This window comes from Oryza sativa, chromosome 9 (assembly GCF_034140825.1).
Source record: "Oryza sativa Japonica Group chromosome 9, ASM3414082v1".
NCBI classification, from domain to species: Eukaryota; Viridiplantae; Streptophyta; class Magnoliopsida; order Poales; family Poaceae; genus Oryza; species Oryza sativa.
The window spans coordinates 17,250,301-17,266,538 of record NC_089043.1 but is presented as its reverse complement, the minus strand read 5'-3'; the positions used below and the strand labels follow the sequence as shown (position 1 = coordinate 17,266,538).

At 40.4% G+C, this 16,238-nt stretch overlaps 2 protein-coding genes across 2 annotated transcripts; one reads left to right on the top strand and one right to left on the bottom strand.

The window, feature by feature from the left end:
• The first annotated feature begins 9,533 nt into the window (after positions 1-9,533).
• Positions 9,534-10,950, top strand: LOC4346934 (cysteine endopeptidase RepA-like). The gene is made up of 2 exons (XM_015757075.3): positions 9,534-10,098; positions 10,197-10,950. Exons 1-2 carry the CDS (start codon positions 9,600-9,602, stop codon positions 10,784-10,786), a joined length of 1,089 nt encoding a protein of 362 aa, XP_015612561.1. The 5' UTR covers positions 9,534-9,599; the 3' UTR covers positions 10,787-10,950.
• Positions 10,951-11,075: 125 nt separating this feature from the next.
• LOC4346933 (uncharacterized) lies at positions 11,076-16,113 on the bottom strand. The gene is made up of 12 exons (XM_066303936.1): positions 16,056-16,113; positions 15,901-15,956; positions 15,796-15,816; positions 15,234-15,293; positions 14,632-14,685; positions 14,275-14,362; positions 13,963-14,115; positions 13,496-13,633; positions 12,449-12,513; positions 11,998-12,368; positions 11,593-11,754; positions 11,076-11,520 (listed from the first exon to the last, which is right to left on the bottom strand). The coding sequence occupies exons 1-8, from the start codon at positions 16,056-16,058 to the stop codon at positions 13,607-13,609; spliced, it is 462 nt and encodes a 153-aa protein (XP_066160033.1). The 5' UTR covers positions 16,059-16,113; the 3' UTR covers positions 11,076-11,520; positions 11,593-11,754; positions 11,998-12,368; positions 12,449-12,513; positions 13,496-13,606.
• Between the last annotated feature and the right edge of the window lie 125 nt (positions 16,114-16,238).

The window sequence follows — 16,238 nt, the reverse complement described above, 5'->3', positions numbered from 1 at the left end:
CCATCTCCACACGCTTTGTTCAAATAAATTTGGTGGGGTTTTTTTTAGAAATGTAAGGCTGTGTTTAGTTTAGTGTAAAGTTTAGATTTTGGTTAAAATTGGAAATGATGTGACTGAAAAGTTGTGTGTGTATGACAGGTTGATGTGATGGAAAATGACTGAAGTTTGGACCCAAACTTTAGATTTAAACACAGCCTAAGTAAAAACAAATTGAAGTTGTAGCAAAACATGTGTTTGGTAGCATTGCAAGATCCCTGCTTAATATAGTTGTTTGTCATTTGTAGATAACATTGCAACTATACTTATTTTTTTTCGGAGGGTAGGAATTGACTGTATAAGAATTTAATAGTATGATTCATGTAGCGTACGAATGAGTGTTTTAATTTATTTTTTTTTGTTTTCTAAACCAGGCCTTCATTTTTGTCAAAGTATTATCAGAGTGAGTAGAAGAGCAGTGGAAGTCTAAAAGAATTCGATTCACAATTTATTTGTGATTTTTTATAATGAAATTGTTCACACCCCCAGCTGCCTTTGAAAAAAAAATCAGTTCACACGACCAATGAGTTCTAAAAGACAAATAAAAATACTCGAGGTTATGAGATGAATATACATTTCTCGCAACGATGTTTAGGTGAAATATCAAATAGAAGTCACATAGATTCCATAACAAGCATGTGAATTGAAAAGTATCGGGTTCCTCTTGATATATGTTTCCCAAGGTTTGATAAATTGTCTTTTCATGATACATTTGTTTCAAACACATGAGCTTTAACTTTGAATTATTGCAGCTCTATCCTAGATCCTTCCAAAAGAAAATCTCAGCAAGCCAAGCAAAGTAATATCAGTTTTTTTTACTTGTAATTAATTGGAACAATGGGGCTCAATGTCTCATGCGCGCCATATTTCATAATGTCACTAACATGGAGCATTTCGAAAGTAATAATAGCCCTCATGTATACACATGACCCAAAGGAGCATTTGTTGCTTAGTGCACCACTTGATGATCTACAGGCGCCTTGGTTTGATTAAACTACGATGCGAATCTGCAAATCTTTAATACCAAAGCCCTGGTTAACCATAATCTATCTGACAAGATGGATACATCAAAAGTAATCAACTCCTAGTGCCTCTCTTGCTTTCCCTACTTTGCCCCATTTTATAAGCTAACACAAAGATCGAGCAGATCATGCCATGGCCCAAAAAAAATGTTTACATTTTAGGGTTCCAACCAAAGCTGGGAGGTCAACAGCTTTCTTTGTTTCAGGCCATTTGCAATTTTAGCTCTCACACCTGCAGCATTTTTCTATCGCATTATATATATGCAGGGTTGCACACTTTGTTAACACAAGTGGCTATACCAAAAGGTTCACGGGCTCAAACTAGTACACGAAAAAAGTCACAAAATAAATCTAATCTAACATGTAGTAGCTGCTAGTGGGGATCGAACCACGGTCTAACATAGAGTCGTGCTGGTAAAACCATCTATTTGCCTAGTTGTTATTTTTGTGGTATTAAAATTTATTAATGTGTTTATTTAATTTCCATGTACTTGTGCTATGTTTTTTATTTGACAATATGCATATATGTTTTGTCCGGCCCGAGATTGGCTGCATTAGCGAGGAATAATGGTCCATATTCGTCATGTATAATACTGGCATTCATTTAGTTGTTATTATTGTCAAATTAGCATTTCCATCGACACGTATGTACGTATACTACAAGGACTTGCTACCAAACGGCATACGACGACATGACATAGACTAATTTTTTTTCATAAAATTTTATTAGCTTTATTATTATATTTCTCTGATAAATGGGTTTCCATTAGCATTTTTTTTCTACATATACAGTTGACTACAAATTAATTGGCGTGCACAAAAATATTGTAATGAAGTAGTGGAGGCTTTGCGAAAGCCAATATGCTTATATTCGTGCTTAATTAGTTGGCCTAATCCCATGAGCCAAATCAGCTGATTTTCTCTCGAAACAAGTGGCAAAAAATTCAACTGGAATGAATTGACATCAACCTACGTATTACAACTCGTGAAGTCTTGTGGAATAAAGTCTGTTTCTTTCGTACCTTTTCCATTGCCATCATGCACACAGGTTTTTCTCACAAAATTCAGAGAGAAGAGAGAAAGGACTGAAAGGAAATTAAACAAAGAGAGTACACGATAAGCCAAGAAAATGACTCGTGTCACATGATTTTGGTATTTAGCAATCGTGTGTATGCAGGGTTAGGACTTATGAGCAACCAAGTCAACTAAACAAGCCAAACAGTGAATGCGATTATTAATTAACCTATTAATCTACTCGATATAGTATACTCAATAAATCAGGTTTCACAAGATCTAGGGTAAGTCGGCAAGCATAATATTATGCATGATTGCTATCAGAGATCATGGTAAAAATTATTCATAGTTTTGGAAGATGGAACACGTATTATAGCTTAGCCAGCTGGGGAAAATTTTAATTGTTATCCCATGGTTCTAGATGATTGATATATAACAGTGACACACTACTGATATAAGTACTATAGCTAAAATGACCATACATTTGCTAAAGACAAAAAAAAATCATTTAGATGATAAGATTATATGATCCTACCTGAAGGGGATAGGGCGATATGGTCCATGTTCCAGCACAGTACTCAACCTTAGGACCATCAGCCCAGTCTGTACTTTTTCTATTGTGAAGAAAACACCCTATATGCTTAAATTATTGCACACTAACGAGTTCAGAAATAAATTCAGGGAATGAACCCATGAATTCCATTAGAAGGTATCCATGCATGCGTGAATAATTATTATCACTGAAGATTTAAATTTCAATATGACTATGAATATGCTCAGATGTAGTGATGGCTATGGCTACAGTGGTTGTGCGGCTCAATGGTCGCTGCGGTGTAAGGTCATATGTGCATATGACTTTACACTTATATCGTGCGACTCATCTAACACGTACATTGCAACATCCCATAAAAAGTCGAGACAAAATAGAAACCATCAACCAATACCTCCATTTCCTCTGACGATCGTACAAATACAAATAAATTATGAAAATACCTTGGACGGGTGCTTGGTCACGTATATATATATGAAAGCAAGTACAACGTAGTGTACGTGCGAAGTAAGGTGTAGCCTAATTGATTAGTTTTTTTTTTAACCAACTCATCCGGTTTCAAGTTTCAAAATTTAGCACAAGTCCCCGTATTTATGATTTATGTTGCACTCTCGATATGGTATATATGATGATCCTATCGACAGCGGGCCGTTTAGGATAACTTCGTTAATATCAGTATATAGCGGGTCTTACAGTCGCGTGCTCGGATTTGCTCACTCTCTCCCTCCGATCGAAACCAGTTCGCCGGCAGGGCGGCCGATCTGGAGTCAAAGTTCCTCCCGTGCGTGGATCGTTCGTGCCCGGCGTCGCACGCAACGAATAGAGAACGCAGGTCACGAGGGCCATCGATCCATCCATCCGGGGTGGACGGACGGACGTGCGTGCGTGCGGCTTCGATTTGTGGACGAAACCCGCGTGGCGGCCGCCCAAACGTCCCGGTTTTCTACGCTTGTTTAATTGCGCGTCAATGATCACCTCGCTCCGATGCTTCCTTGGCCTCTAATCTCTGCTGTGTTCCTGTGTTGTGTGGCTCGTACATGATTAAGTGGTAGGACCGTATAAGGGGGACTGCTAATGTGCTGGTGATCGCTGGGCCCGCTCCCTCTATACGTACGTCCCTCTACTCTCCCTTCTTCTCTTCCCCACTACAATAAACCACAAATTTTTTTTTAAAAAAAAAAGTTAGAAAAATTTATGTAAAAAAATACTATATATAAAAAATTTGAATTCAAATTCAAATTTGAATCGGGTATGTAAACTTTTGACTTACAAACTTTGGGTCTATAAACTTTAGGTGTATAAACTTTAGATGTATAGAAATACTATATATAGAAAATATTTGAATTCAAATTTAAATTTGAATGGTATATAATTCAAATTCAAATTTGAATCAGATATATAAACTTTTGACTTATAAACTTTAGGTGTATAAACTTTAGATGTATAGAAATACTATATATAAAAAAGTATTTGAATTCAAATTCAAATTTGAATCGGATATAATTCAAATTCAAATTTGAAACGGGTACATAAACTTTGGACTTATAAACTTTAAGTCTATAAACTTTAGGTGTATAAACTTTAGATGTATAGAAATACTATATAGAAAAAATATTTGAATTCAAATTCAAATTTGAATCGGATATATAAACTTTTGACTTGTAAACTTTTGGTCTCTAAACTTTAGATGTGTAAACTTGAGGTGTATAAATTTACTAAAATAGGAAAGTAATACGATACCAAAAAAGGAAACTAGGTGGAGTGAGAGAGGGGGGAGGTTATCGCTACCCCATCCCCAGGGCGATCGATCGCCCAACAGCATTTCCGCCGTATAGGAGCCTTTATGGTGCATGATCAAAGGTCCCGTTTATTAGGGCTCCTAACTGGGAACAACCGATTTTTATTTAAGGTAATGCGCAATGCACCTCTCTAATATCCTACGAATTTTGAACTGTTAGATCACTTCAAGATTCGTGCAAATACCTAAAACCTAACTTACTCCTCTTTTTCTTCCCTTCGTCGTAGCTCGACACCTCGATCCTGCCTACTTCACCGCTACTTCCCCAACACACTAATGCACCCTCATTGGTGGAGAAACCATTTTTACTCCCGGTTGATAACCCCTTTAGTCCCGGGTTTTTAACCGGAGTATAAATCTAGTTCCAGTTGAAATAACCAGGACATCTTTAGTCCTGGTTGGTAACAACAACCGGGACTAAGAGAGGGATCTTTCGTCCCGGCTGGTATTACCAACCGGGAGTAAAGAGAGAATAACGGCAGTCCCAAATGGTCCCTTTTTCTTTCTTTTTTCTTTTTATTTTCTCTCGAATCAAGTGGCATGCATATCCCCAAATCAAACCCCAAATCCCCAAATCAAAGTAACATCCCAAATCCACATCATAAATCTTAAAGTTACTTATACACACAAATCAAATACATCATAAATCCTAAAAAAATACACACAAATCAAATACATCACAAATTAGACATCTCATATCCATATGATACAATGAATCACAAAATTATACATCTCAGTGAATCAAAAATTATCAAAAAAAAGACAGAAAACGCCACTCCCACCACCTGCGGCCCCGCCGGTCTCCGGCCTGCCGCCGTCGGGCGCGGCCCCGCCGACCGCCGACCTCATGCCCCCGGCCCGCCGCCGCCCACCACAGCCGGCGGCCACCAGCCCCGGTGAGCTGTGTGAGCTGTGATTATGGAGGAGAGGATAAGTGATAGGGATTATATACTATGCGTTGAATTTTAGTCCCGGTTGGTACTAAAGATCTTTAGTTCGGGACTAAAGTAGTGATCTTTAGTCCCGGTTGGTGACACCCCCTGACATGCATCTGACAGGGGATGAACCGGGACTAAAGATGGTAGATCATAGAATGGTTGTGGGGTTTTCAACCGGGACTAAAGATCATTTTTAGTCCCGGTTCTTTTTGGAACCGAGACTATTGAGGTTTTGGGTTGATCCAGCAAATATCATTTCTCCACCAGTGCCTCCTGCCAGGTCTCCTCCCACCCCCCCACTCATCTCCTCCTCTTCCTTAAGCCGATGGTGGCGAAGTGCCCCTAACCTACTGTCTTTCTATTCTTTGGTGGTTCTCCGTCGCTGGAGACACCACTCCCTCCTAACCACTTGTTGTGTTTTGCCTCCAGTACCAATACTAGCCCACTACTCACTGACCCCCACGACTTCGACACTGCCGCCACCGCCTACCCGTTTCGCTGACCACCATTGATGCGCCCCACCTCCCATAAATATCACTCTAAGCCTAGATAACAGCCCCTCTTCCGTCTTCCCTCTTGCCTACCCTAATCCTACCTCAACCTTAAACTCTAAATCATATCATTGGGCTACTACCGGTCATTGGAATTCGTCAGGGTTACCGGAGTTAGAGGAGAAGGAGGCCTAGCATGAATCGCGAAGAATATAATGTCATAAATATGTAACATTTTGGCTCTAAATTTCTATCAAATGTTATTTAGCAATTCTGTTTATAAAGTATTTCCGTAGGATTCGAACCCGATAAGAATTTCTCATTTATATGGAGAAATGTACGTGGAAACCATAACTTAAGTGGAAAATTGAGAAACTTTTGTAAAGTATTTTGGAGCATGTCCAGATTCGTAGTACCAAAATGTATCACATCCCTCCAAAATCTCTTATATTAGGACATATGGAGTACTATATTTTAGACTGTCTAGATACATAGCCAGATGTTACTATAATTTGGGATGGAGATAATAGTTTTTTCCCTCTAAAATTTTTGCAATTATTCCTATATATGGAGTATCCAAACAACTTGTTTTGTTTAATTGATTCCCGTGTTTTCAAATTGTACGTGCCAGACATCAAATTCCTCCCCAAACTTCCCAATGCTTATTGGCAACGTAGGTATCAAATGCAATATGTATGTCCGGCAGCTTACAGGATTGCTTCAGTGAAAGTTTATATGTTTCTGTGTCCCCCTGAAAGCTAATCCTAACATGGCATCTACACTTGGCTAGTGACAGAACACATACCTAATCCTGCCATTTGCCCTATATCTTGCAATTACACACGATATGCAGAGACACTGTTTGGGTGTTAGTTAGGATGACACAAGCAATGTTTTGTTTTGTATGATGTGCATGAGCTCACCTTATTTAATGGCTAGAGACAAGCTGGTTCCATCACACCTGCTGCTTAATTAATTTTCTTTTTCTTCTCCCTCTTTTGCTTATCCAAATATATATATTTTTTGACAAGAAGGCTCCTTATATTGAAGAGCTGGAACAGTGTGGTACAAGTATTGTCTATGTTGGCCATAAATTTGGCATGTTTTGCCTGTAGTTGCCCGGTCTAGTTCCAAGATTCTTTATAGTCACAGGACAGGCCTATCAGATATTGGAAGGCCATGCTGTTATTTAAGACGCTGACGAGACCTCTAAAATGAAATCAACATTTAAACATTTTGAGCTTCAGAAATTTCTGTGACAATTCTGCGTTCGAAACAGGCTCTCAATGTTGCCATAGAAGAAGAAAAAAAAAGAGAGGAAGAGTCTTGAAGCTGGTGAAAGTGATATCATGGTCAAGAGATGGCTGAAGAAGACAATCAAGTAGATTATCTTGAGTTGTAGATCCTATTAATATGATTATGTGACCTAGCTAGCTGGACCTGACATTCACTAGACGGCAAAATCACATTTCATACAGAGCATGCAAAGAATGTCTGAACACGTCTTGCAGGCCAAGGCAATTAAGGGAGATATATATACTTCCAACTTGATTACACTATTATTTATTCACTTAACTTGACACGGTTACACTTGTCCTACTTGTGCACCGTAGACACAAAATCCAATTTAACTACACTAACCCTTTCTTGGCTCCAAGCACAAGCACTCTTGTTTGGAACAAGAAACATATGTAGAAGCTTGCAGGAAGCTGCAGCCCTAATGGACATATTAATTCAGCCTTATTAGCTTGTGTGGCTTTGGTTGGGCCTTTGTCTCATTAGACGACATAGATCCTGCCTAATTGCAGTTGTCTCTCACTGATGGCCCTCTTGAGGGGCAATCATGGGGAGCAAGCCACAGACACAGCATAGCATTGAGCAGAGAAAAAAAAAAGGTTGGAAAGCAAGCATGCATGGCTTCATGCCTGGATAAGTGTTTGGAGCAAGCAAGAATGCATCATTGAGAAAGCCAGAGAGGAAAAGAAAGGGAGATGGCCTAAGAAAACCATGAGTAGTTGTTGCTCCAAGCCTCCAACTCTGTCCCCTTTCATGTGTCAAGTAATCTCTGAGCAAAAAAAAAATGGAAAAAAAAACAGAAAAGCTTAAGTTGTATTGTGAGGTGTCATGCTAACCACTCTCTGGTCACAGAAAAACTTTGAACATTTATATATTTTAGTTGTTTAGATCGGATGTGTGGAAATCATATGTATACGTTTGTTTCAAAATACTTCTATAATTTGTAATTTTATCAGATCTTCATATATTCTATAATAGAAATTAATTATCAAATTTGTATGTCACTGACCGCGTCAATGTCCAAGACAAAATGTTTTTGTGATTGGAGAGATTACAACCTCTTCTTTTGTGTGCTCCAGATTGGATGGACAATGAGCCAACATGTCTAGATAGCTTAGTTGCTTTCTACTAGGTTACAAATGCACTGCAACTTTGCAAGCAAGATGGCTTTTGAAGCTCTCTTTCTCAACTGTTCATGCGTAGGAATGATGGGCTCTGAGGAATCGTTTCAGGAGGCAAATGAAAAGGAGGAGGCGCCTGTCATCAGACACTAGTTCTTGTTTTTCTTGTCTTCAGCTGCTGTCATTTTCTAGCCGTGCATGACATGTGGGCCCTGGAACATATCAAGTCTGTTCTTGGAGTTCATCAGAGTTTGACCGGCCAGTCACTTTTGGAGAACTTTTTTTAACATAAAAAGTCACGTAGGCACCCTATAGAACCTGTAAAATCAAATCGAACTCGATTGATTAGTAAGAATACAACGGCACTTATGAGGCGCAACAAAAATTTAAATTTTAAAACTTTTATATTTGATGAGTTTTTTTTTTATTATAGTTTATTTTTCAACATTAGCTTTTAAATCGCTAAGAATATATATATATATATATATATATATATATATATATATATATATATATATATATATATATAAGTGTTTTGTTCATTAATTATTATTTTTTGTTGCTAATAAACTGCTTTATGGTTTACCAGTTATAAGCTAAACGGTTAACCTGTTACATCTTACTAGGTAGTCAGCCAATCCAATGTGGGTTTGTGGGCCTCCTCTCGTAGGTGGGTGTTGAGGTTGAACATCTTTTGGGCGTCCATCGGGCCATGGGTGACCGTCTTTGGATGCCTAGCTGCCGCCCGTCCTCTGCCAGAGTGTGGAGGACCGACTGGCTGCTTTGCCATGGCTGCCAATACTACCATCTCCATATTTTCTGTTGCCAATATTATCATGTCCATATTTTCTCTTGTCAAGAAATATCACTTTCTATAACAGTATTATCCAACTTCATATAACTTTGGTTAGGGAAAGTCAAGTTTTTTCACATATGTTAATTTTCAGGTTGATATACGCAGAACCAAACGCACAACGTTCACAGTCAAACCGAAAATTAATCCGCTTTGCTATTGGTCGTGTGCACGGCAACGCAGCCTAACAAACTCGTTGGTGACATGGCTGTGACATGTGGATGTATAGCCGTGCAACACAATTACAAGAGAAATACGGTTGGTTGCCATTCCACTAATGGCCGCACGACCAGCAGGCGTCATTTGTGTGCACTTGTCGCTAGCCAAATTACATCCATCAGCGCATCTTTTCGACGTTGACACCTCCAGCCCAGCACCCCGACACACCATATAAGTAAGTAGAGCTAAGCATGCATAGTCGACCAGAAGTGGAATATTGAACGGTGGAACGCGTACTTACCCACAAGTTAGGTGCATGCCATGGCACCATTCATGGCGTGCGCCTCGCCACCGGTACTCACGCTGGCCCTGCTCGCGTCGTGCGGTGCCCTTCTCGCCACCTCCATGCTCCCGGCGCGTGCGACGGCGGGCAGTTGCTTGGACGTCGGCGACATGGTGATGATGGACAGGTTCCGCGCTTGGCAGGGAGCTCACAACCGGTCGTACCCGAGCGCAGAAGAGGCGCTGCAGCGGTTCGATGTGTACCGCCGCAACGCGGAGTTCATCGACGCCGTCAACCTGCGCGGCGACCTCACTTACCAGCTCGCCGAGAACGAGTTCGCAGACCTCACCGAGGAGGAGTTCCTGGCCACGTACACCGGGTACTACGCCGGCGATGGCCCCGTGGACGACTCCGTTATCACGACGGGTGCCGGAGACGTCGACGCCAGCTTCTCCTACCGCGTGGACGTTCCGGCCAGTGTCGACTGGAGGGCCCAAGGCGCCGTTGTGCCTCCCAAGTCCCAAACGTCAACATGCAGTACGTGTAAATTTCACACATGGTTCCATTTCAAACGTAAAATATACCTTAATTATTAATTATTAATTGCATTGGACCTACGTTACGTACGCCTGCAGGTAGCTGCTGGGCGTTCGTGACAGCGGCGACCATCGAGAGCCTGAACATGATCAAGACGGGGAAGCTGGTCTCTCTGTCGGAGCAGCAGCTGGTGGACTGCGACAGCTATGACGGCGGCTGCAACTTAGGGTCGTACGGGCGGGCGTACAAATGGGTTGTCGAGAACGGTGGCCTCACCACGGAGGCGGACTACCCGTACACGGCGCGGCGGGGCCCCTGCAACCGCGCCAAGTCCGCGCACCATGCCGCCAAGATCACCGGCTTCGGGAAGGTGCCGCCGCGGAACGAGGCGGCGTTGCAGGCCGCCGTCGCTCGGCAGCCCGTGGCTGTGGCCATCGAGGTCGGTAGCGGGATGCAGTTCTACAAGGGTGGCGTTTACACGGGCCCGTGCGGCACGCGCCTAGCGCACGCCGTCACCGTCGTCGGGTACGGCACCGACGCGTCTTCCGGCGCCAAGTACTGGACCATCAAGAACTCATGGGGCCAGTCATGGGGCGAGCGCGGCTACATCCGGATTCTCCGCGACGTCGGTGGCCCCGGCCTGTGTGGCGTCACACTCGATATCGCCTACCCGACCCTGACCCTGTGAACGAAGTCAACGAACGGCATGAAAAGACGCGCAGATATGACTATATCACTGTACACACGACTACCCTACTATACCGTGAGTGTCTGCCGACGAGACGTATCCACTATACATGTATGAATTGTGGACCGTGCCTAAATAAAATGCATGCTGCGCGCGTACAACTATGTGAACTAGAGGCTGGGGCGCGCCAATGGCGCGCCGCCTGTAGACAGGTCGATGGAAAGATGCGATGCACACGTTCTCTTAACTAAGAAAAGCTAAAAAGCATATGGTAAAAAGAAACAACAAATAGTACCATAGTAACCTGTAGTATAACAAGCCAGCTGTTTGTACATAAAGTGGTTAATTGTTCACTCAGCTTATGAATAACAAAAGGAGCTGAGGACAATGATAAGCAGTTATAGGTCACGTGCTTACTGAGCAAGTGAAGTTAGATAGACCGCAAGCAAAGGATAATAGAGAGAATTATAGTAGCTGTTCCAGGGTAGATAATAGCAGCGACTACTGAAGATGCAGGTAACTTTCACAGAGCATCTATGGTGAGCATGAGGTGACTTGTGTCCTATAAAAGTGGAAGATGCAGATTGTGTAAGTTGATGCTGTTGGCTGCTGCAAAGCTAACCACCCTGATGTTAAGTTGTTGAGGGTCGACCTGCAATCTGCACTCTAATGTTTGCTGTCTTGCCTCGAACCAAGTTCACAATGTATTTCTTTGAAAACTCAGTCGCAAAGTACTGAAAAAGAAAAGTGACATTTATATGCTCAGTATGGGTATAAGAAGATGGAAATGTTGTGTCAAAAATTACCACTCTGTCCTGTTCCATGAATGTTCTGTTCATACGCACGACATAGAACTTGTTTGATTCTTCTAGACAATCTGCAATCTCTTTGATGTAACTCTTCAATTCAGCTGTGAGCTTAATCTGGTGGCAGAAGGAGGTGTCTGCTAGGTTTTCTTTTGTTACTGCCTGCTAGTAAAAAATGACACAGAAAATGATTACATATGAATAGAAACATAGATAGAAAGATTTAAATCACTTGTCCAGCATGTGCAATTTTGCAGGAGGCAATATAGCAGTGTTTTTAGCCAATGTAAGTTGGAGGAGTATCTGGCTGATTTAATTGTATATCTTCTATTACCCGGCGAAAACAGAATAGACATGTTAATGGGTAGTGTAAGTTGAAAAAATGTGATGAGGCAAGCTTTGTACCTGTTCCATTCCTCAGAAATGGAACGCTTTTGCTAGAAGATGCATGGTCAAATGTGCTTGCTCTGGTTAATTGACCTGATGGATCAGGGGACCTTTTGTTAGCTGATGAGCTGTTGGATGGGGTCTTCACTGGACATCTAATAAGGCCTTGTCTGTTCAGTATCATAACACACGCTTTAGACCTTGATGGCATCCTGAAAAGAATCGTTTCTCCAGTTTCTAACTTCAGATTATCTCCATCCTGTCGTCATGTACAGTGTGCTAGCTACTTCCTTGATTTTGATCTTTATCTTCAAGCCATGGGAAGTTTTTAACTTCAGATTATCTCCATGCTGCATCTTATATGCTGTCGCAAGTGTGATTGGCACAGGCTGTAGAAAGAAAATATCATATCCGCACTGGTGCTAACAGCATATTGTCCATAGAAAGTTTTGTTTGACTTTGAGCTTACCAAGTAGCTTTGATTTGTTGCATTCAGCCTCATTGATGCGAACACTGCGGAAGACATGATTGTGGCTACAATATATATACACATGTAGTTAGATGTATTTGATAAATAAAAAAAGTTATGAGAGGCTCAGCTAGTTATTAGAGTTTTTATTATAATTTTTTTATTTTTAAACAGGGTGAGTATTTTGGGATATGTAGAAATGCAATGAAGTATATGATCTATAACTTGATGTATGTAAGTATTTATGTGGTGTAAATCTTAGTTGTAGCTGGAAAGATATATATGGTAAGAAGATAATGTGCTGGGTTAAGTGGCTATACTACGATAAGATATAAGATAATTATGATGCAGGAATAGGACTAAATAGCCGTGAAAAAGCTTAATAATTTACAGTTGATGTAAGTATTTTTTTTTCAGTATAGTAGTTAAAGGATTTATGTGAAAGAGTATTAATTATTTATTGTACTTTCGTGTAATGGTATTGTTCTAATGTATGGAAAAAGGGAAATTTTTATATTAGAAATATTAGGAACTGAATCCGATATTAGCAAGTCATGACACAAATATAAAATATAAGGAATTGAAAGGGGCTAAAGTACGAGTATACATGTTTCAATAATGGGCAAGCCAAAAAGTATAACATTTATATCTGAACTGAAATAAGGATGAGTGAGAGAATATGTAATAGAATAGGTGTATATTTAGGATGCCAAATCTACATAGTTAAATGATACAATCAAATAGTCTACCCCTATAATAAAATGGTTATAGAAAGGATTTTTTGGGTCAGCTAATATCAAAGAGGGTTTGTAGGTTAGATCACTTAAGCATAATCACTGATTAGGGCTGTCAACAGTACTTAGGGTTAATGGTAGATCTATGATAGTTTGATTGACTCGAGGAAGGGTGTGACGCTCGATGATCTAAAAACATATATTCGGTATAGAGAAAATGGGGAATGAAAAGAATAGAAAGAGAGCGAAATAGTGTGGTAATAGTAAAGGCATGTGGTTTGGAGATGAGATCTCGCGGGGATGGTATTTGAACCTGTGAAGTGAGAGTAGCAAACGGGGGAAGAAGGATCGATGGAGCAGCGGTCACCGTCGATGGCGATCCTCGTTGGCGTCGCTTTTGTGGCTAAATTCGTACACTTGCCCTTTACTTGGGGCTGCAAACCAAGATTGTCTGCTTGCAGAAGAATTAGTGAATAAATCCATATACACAAACTATGTAGAATACACCTTCAGATTTCAAGTGCATTTTGAGAAGAATCACACAATTAATCCATGTATATATGTGTAATCTTATTAAAAGAGGCAAGAAGCAGGCTGCTTGGACTGCCAGTGATTGTAGTCTGAGCATAGGCGGTAAGAAAACATCAATTTAATGGGACTGTAGGTAGCAAGTAATACACCACAAATTACATATTAACTGAAACCTCGATTATGTTATGGCCAAACTGAAAACATAATACAGCGGCTAGAAGTAAGAGTAGAATTGAGTGGAAAATTTACCCAGATCATGAAATCCAAGGGATGTACGCAAATTGTCTCTCTCTGAATTGATACTAACAAAAAGGTGTCAAAACAGGGAAGAAGCCCATGAGTACCAGAGCACTTAGTAAGCCCAATTACACCAACATCACAATGATCTCCAACTGTCCAAGGCTGAAAAAGAAAAGATATCACATTATATGTTAAAAACCACCACCATCACCACCACAAACAAGTGAGAACTGTGTGCCTTGAAAAGGAAAATTACAACATTACTTGATTACCAATAGTCAGGAAAAAAATATGTATTTCAAGGGAGAGAAAAACACTAACAACGTCCATGACCAACAAAAGCCCATACATTCTGTGTAACTTGATAAGCTCAAGCAATGGACCAAAGTCACCATCCATGCTGAACATACTGCATTTTATCAACAAGAAGATCATCTGAGTTGGTTACGCTAGCCATTGATACCAAAATAAGTGATTTTTGAATGAAGAAATTTACTTGGAAATATAACTTGTCTATGTGCGAAAAAAAAGAATATTTTCCATTGATTAATGGGACCTGCTAGTGTAATCTCAAACATAGTTTATAACTAAATCAATTAGTGCTTAACATTATGACATGTATGTTACGACTGGGAAGTGAAAAAATACCCATGGATTTTTTTTAAGTCTTACACTTACTGGAGGATGCGAAGCAAGCAGAGTTTAATCTCAATGACCTCCGATTGTCCAAGGCTGAAAAAGATAAGAGATTACATTATATGGTATAAAAACCCCTAAGAGCACAATTCACATTTTCAGGTTAATCAAGCTAAGCCATTAAATGAAGCAGAACCAAGCATCAGCGCGCACCTATAACATAAACACAGATATACCTCAAGGATGCCCGTTGGGATAAAAATTTGGACAGGTAAAACATCACAAAGGAGATCAAATGGCAGCTACAATTAGGATTGCCAATAAATTAATATTCACATGGGAAATGAGCAATGAAACTACACCCACAGTGATCCAGTTGAGCACCGTGAAATTATTTAGGTTACATGCAGATGAAACTGCAGAGCATGAAAACAAAAATGAAAATTAAATAGCATATACAACATCTGTAGGAAGTTCAAAATATCATATAACAGCAAAGAATCAGCTATAGTACATGCAGCCAAAGAAGCAAGCTATAGAAGGGGCATGATTTAAAATAATAGTGTTAGTATTAGTACCTAATGGCACAACGGTTATCATGTAAGTAAATCAATATTCCTGTCATGCTTCTGCTTGCCTCTCACCTGCAACCTTTCTCAATTGCTTGTGGAAGATTGAACTTGTAACATGTACTGGTAGCCAAGCTGAATACCAGATCAGAGAACATTTTGTATTAACAAATCTGATGCATGAACATTAACTAATCAAAACTGATTGAATGGCTGAACATATATCGAGAAGGGAATATAACATCACATAGCGTACGGAGATAAATAAAAATAACTATGTAAGCAGCAATCACCAAATGGCACATGGACCAGCTGATATATCAGTGGAGCATAGAAAGGAAAGATAAGTGGCACAAAGAAAAAAGTATATTACTATGACCACATCTGAGATAGGTAACGTAAGGAAAGATAAGTACAATGTAAAGGCATCCCTTTCCCTTTTCCTTTCCCTTTCCTATGCATTCTCTCAAATATCCAATCTAAAATCAAAAATTGCAATCCAAGAAAAAGAGAAAACAGAGATTGGCAGCTCCCAGCTCACTCAGCTCTTATTTGCAGTGTGCTTCTCTGCTTAGTAGCTTAGACAGAGGCATGCCCATTATTTGCATCTGAGTGCTGTGGTTGTGGAACTCCTTACCTCAGTGCCGGTTGGCGGGCGCTGCTAGCCTACACCTCATCAGTACAGAAAAACAAAAACAAAATCAACTCCCCACAACATTACAAATTGATGCGATTATATTACTTCATTTTGCCTTCAGTTATTAGATCACCCAACATCAGTTTATTGGGAATCCGTACCTGCAAACATTGCCAAAACCACTCAATACAACAGGAAAACAGTAGGTAATGTCAGTGCTACAAATACTATCACGTCATTAACCTGACAATACAACTGACCATTCTCGATGATACATACTGAGCAATGAACGAGAGGGAGGAGGGGACTGGCGGCGGCGGCTAGGGTTTGTGGGAGGGGGAGTGGATTAGTGCGCGTAGTTTTGCAAAAAAGCCCCTCGTTTTTCACTTTTTAGAGCACGGTCCTAAATCACGATTTTTCTCTCCTTCGCATGGAATATCCGT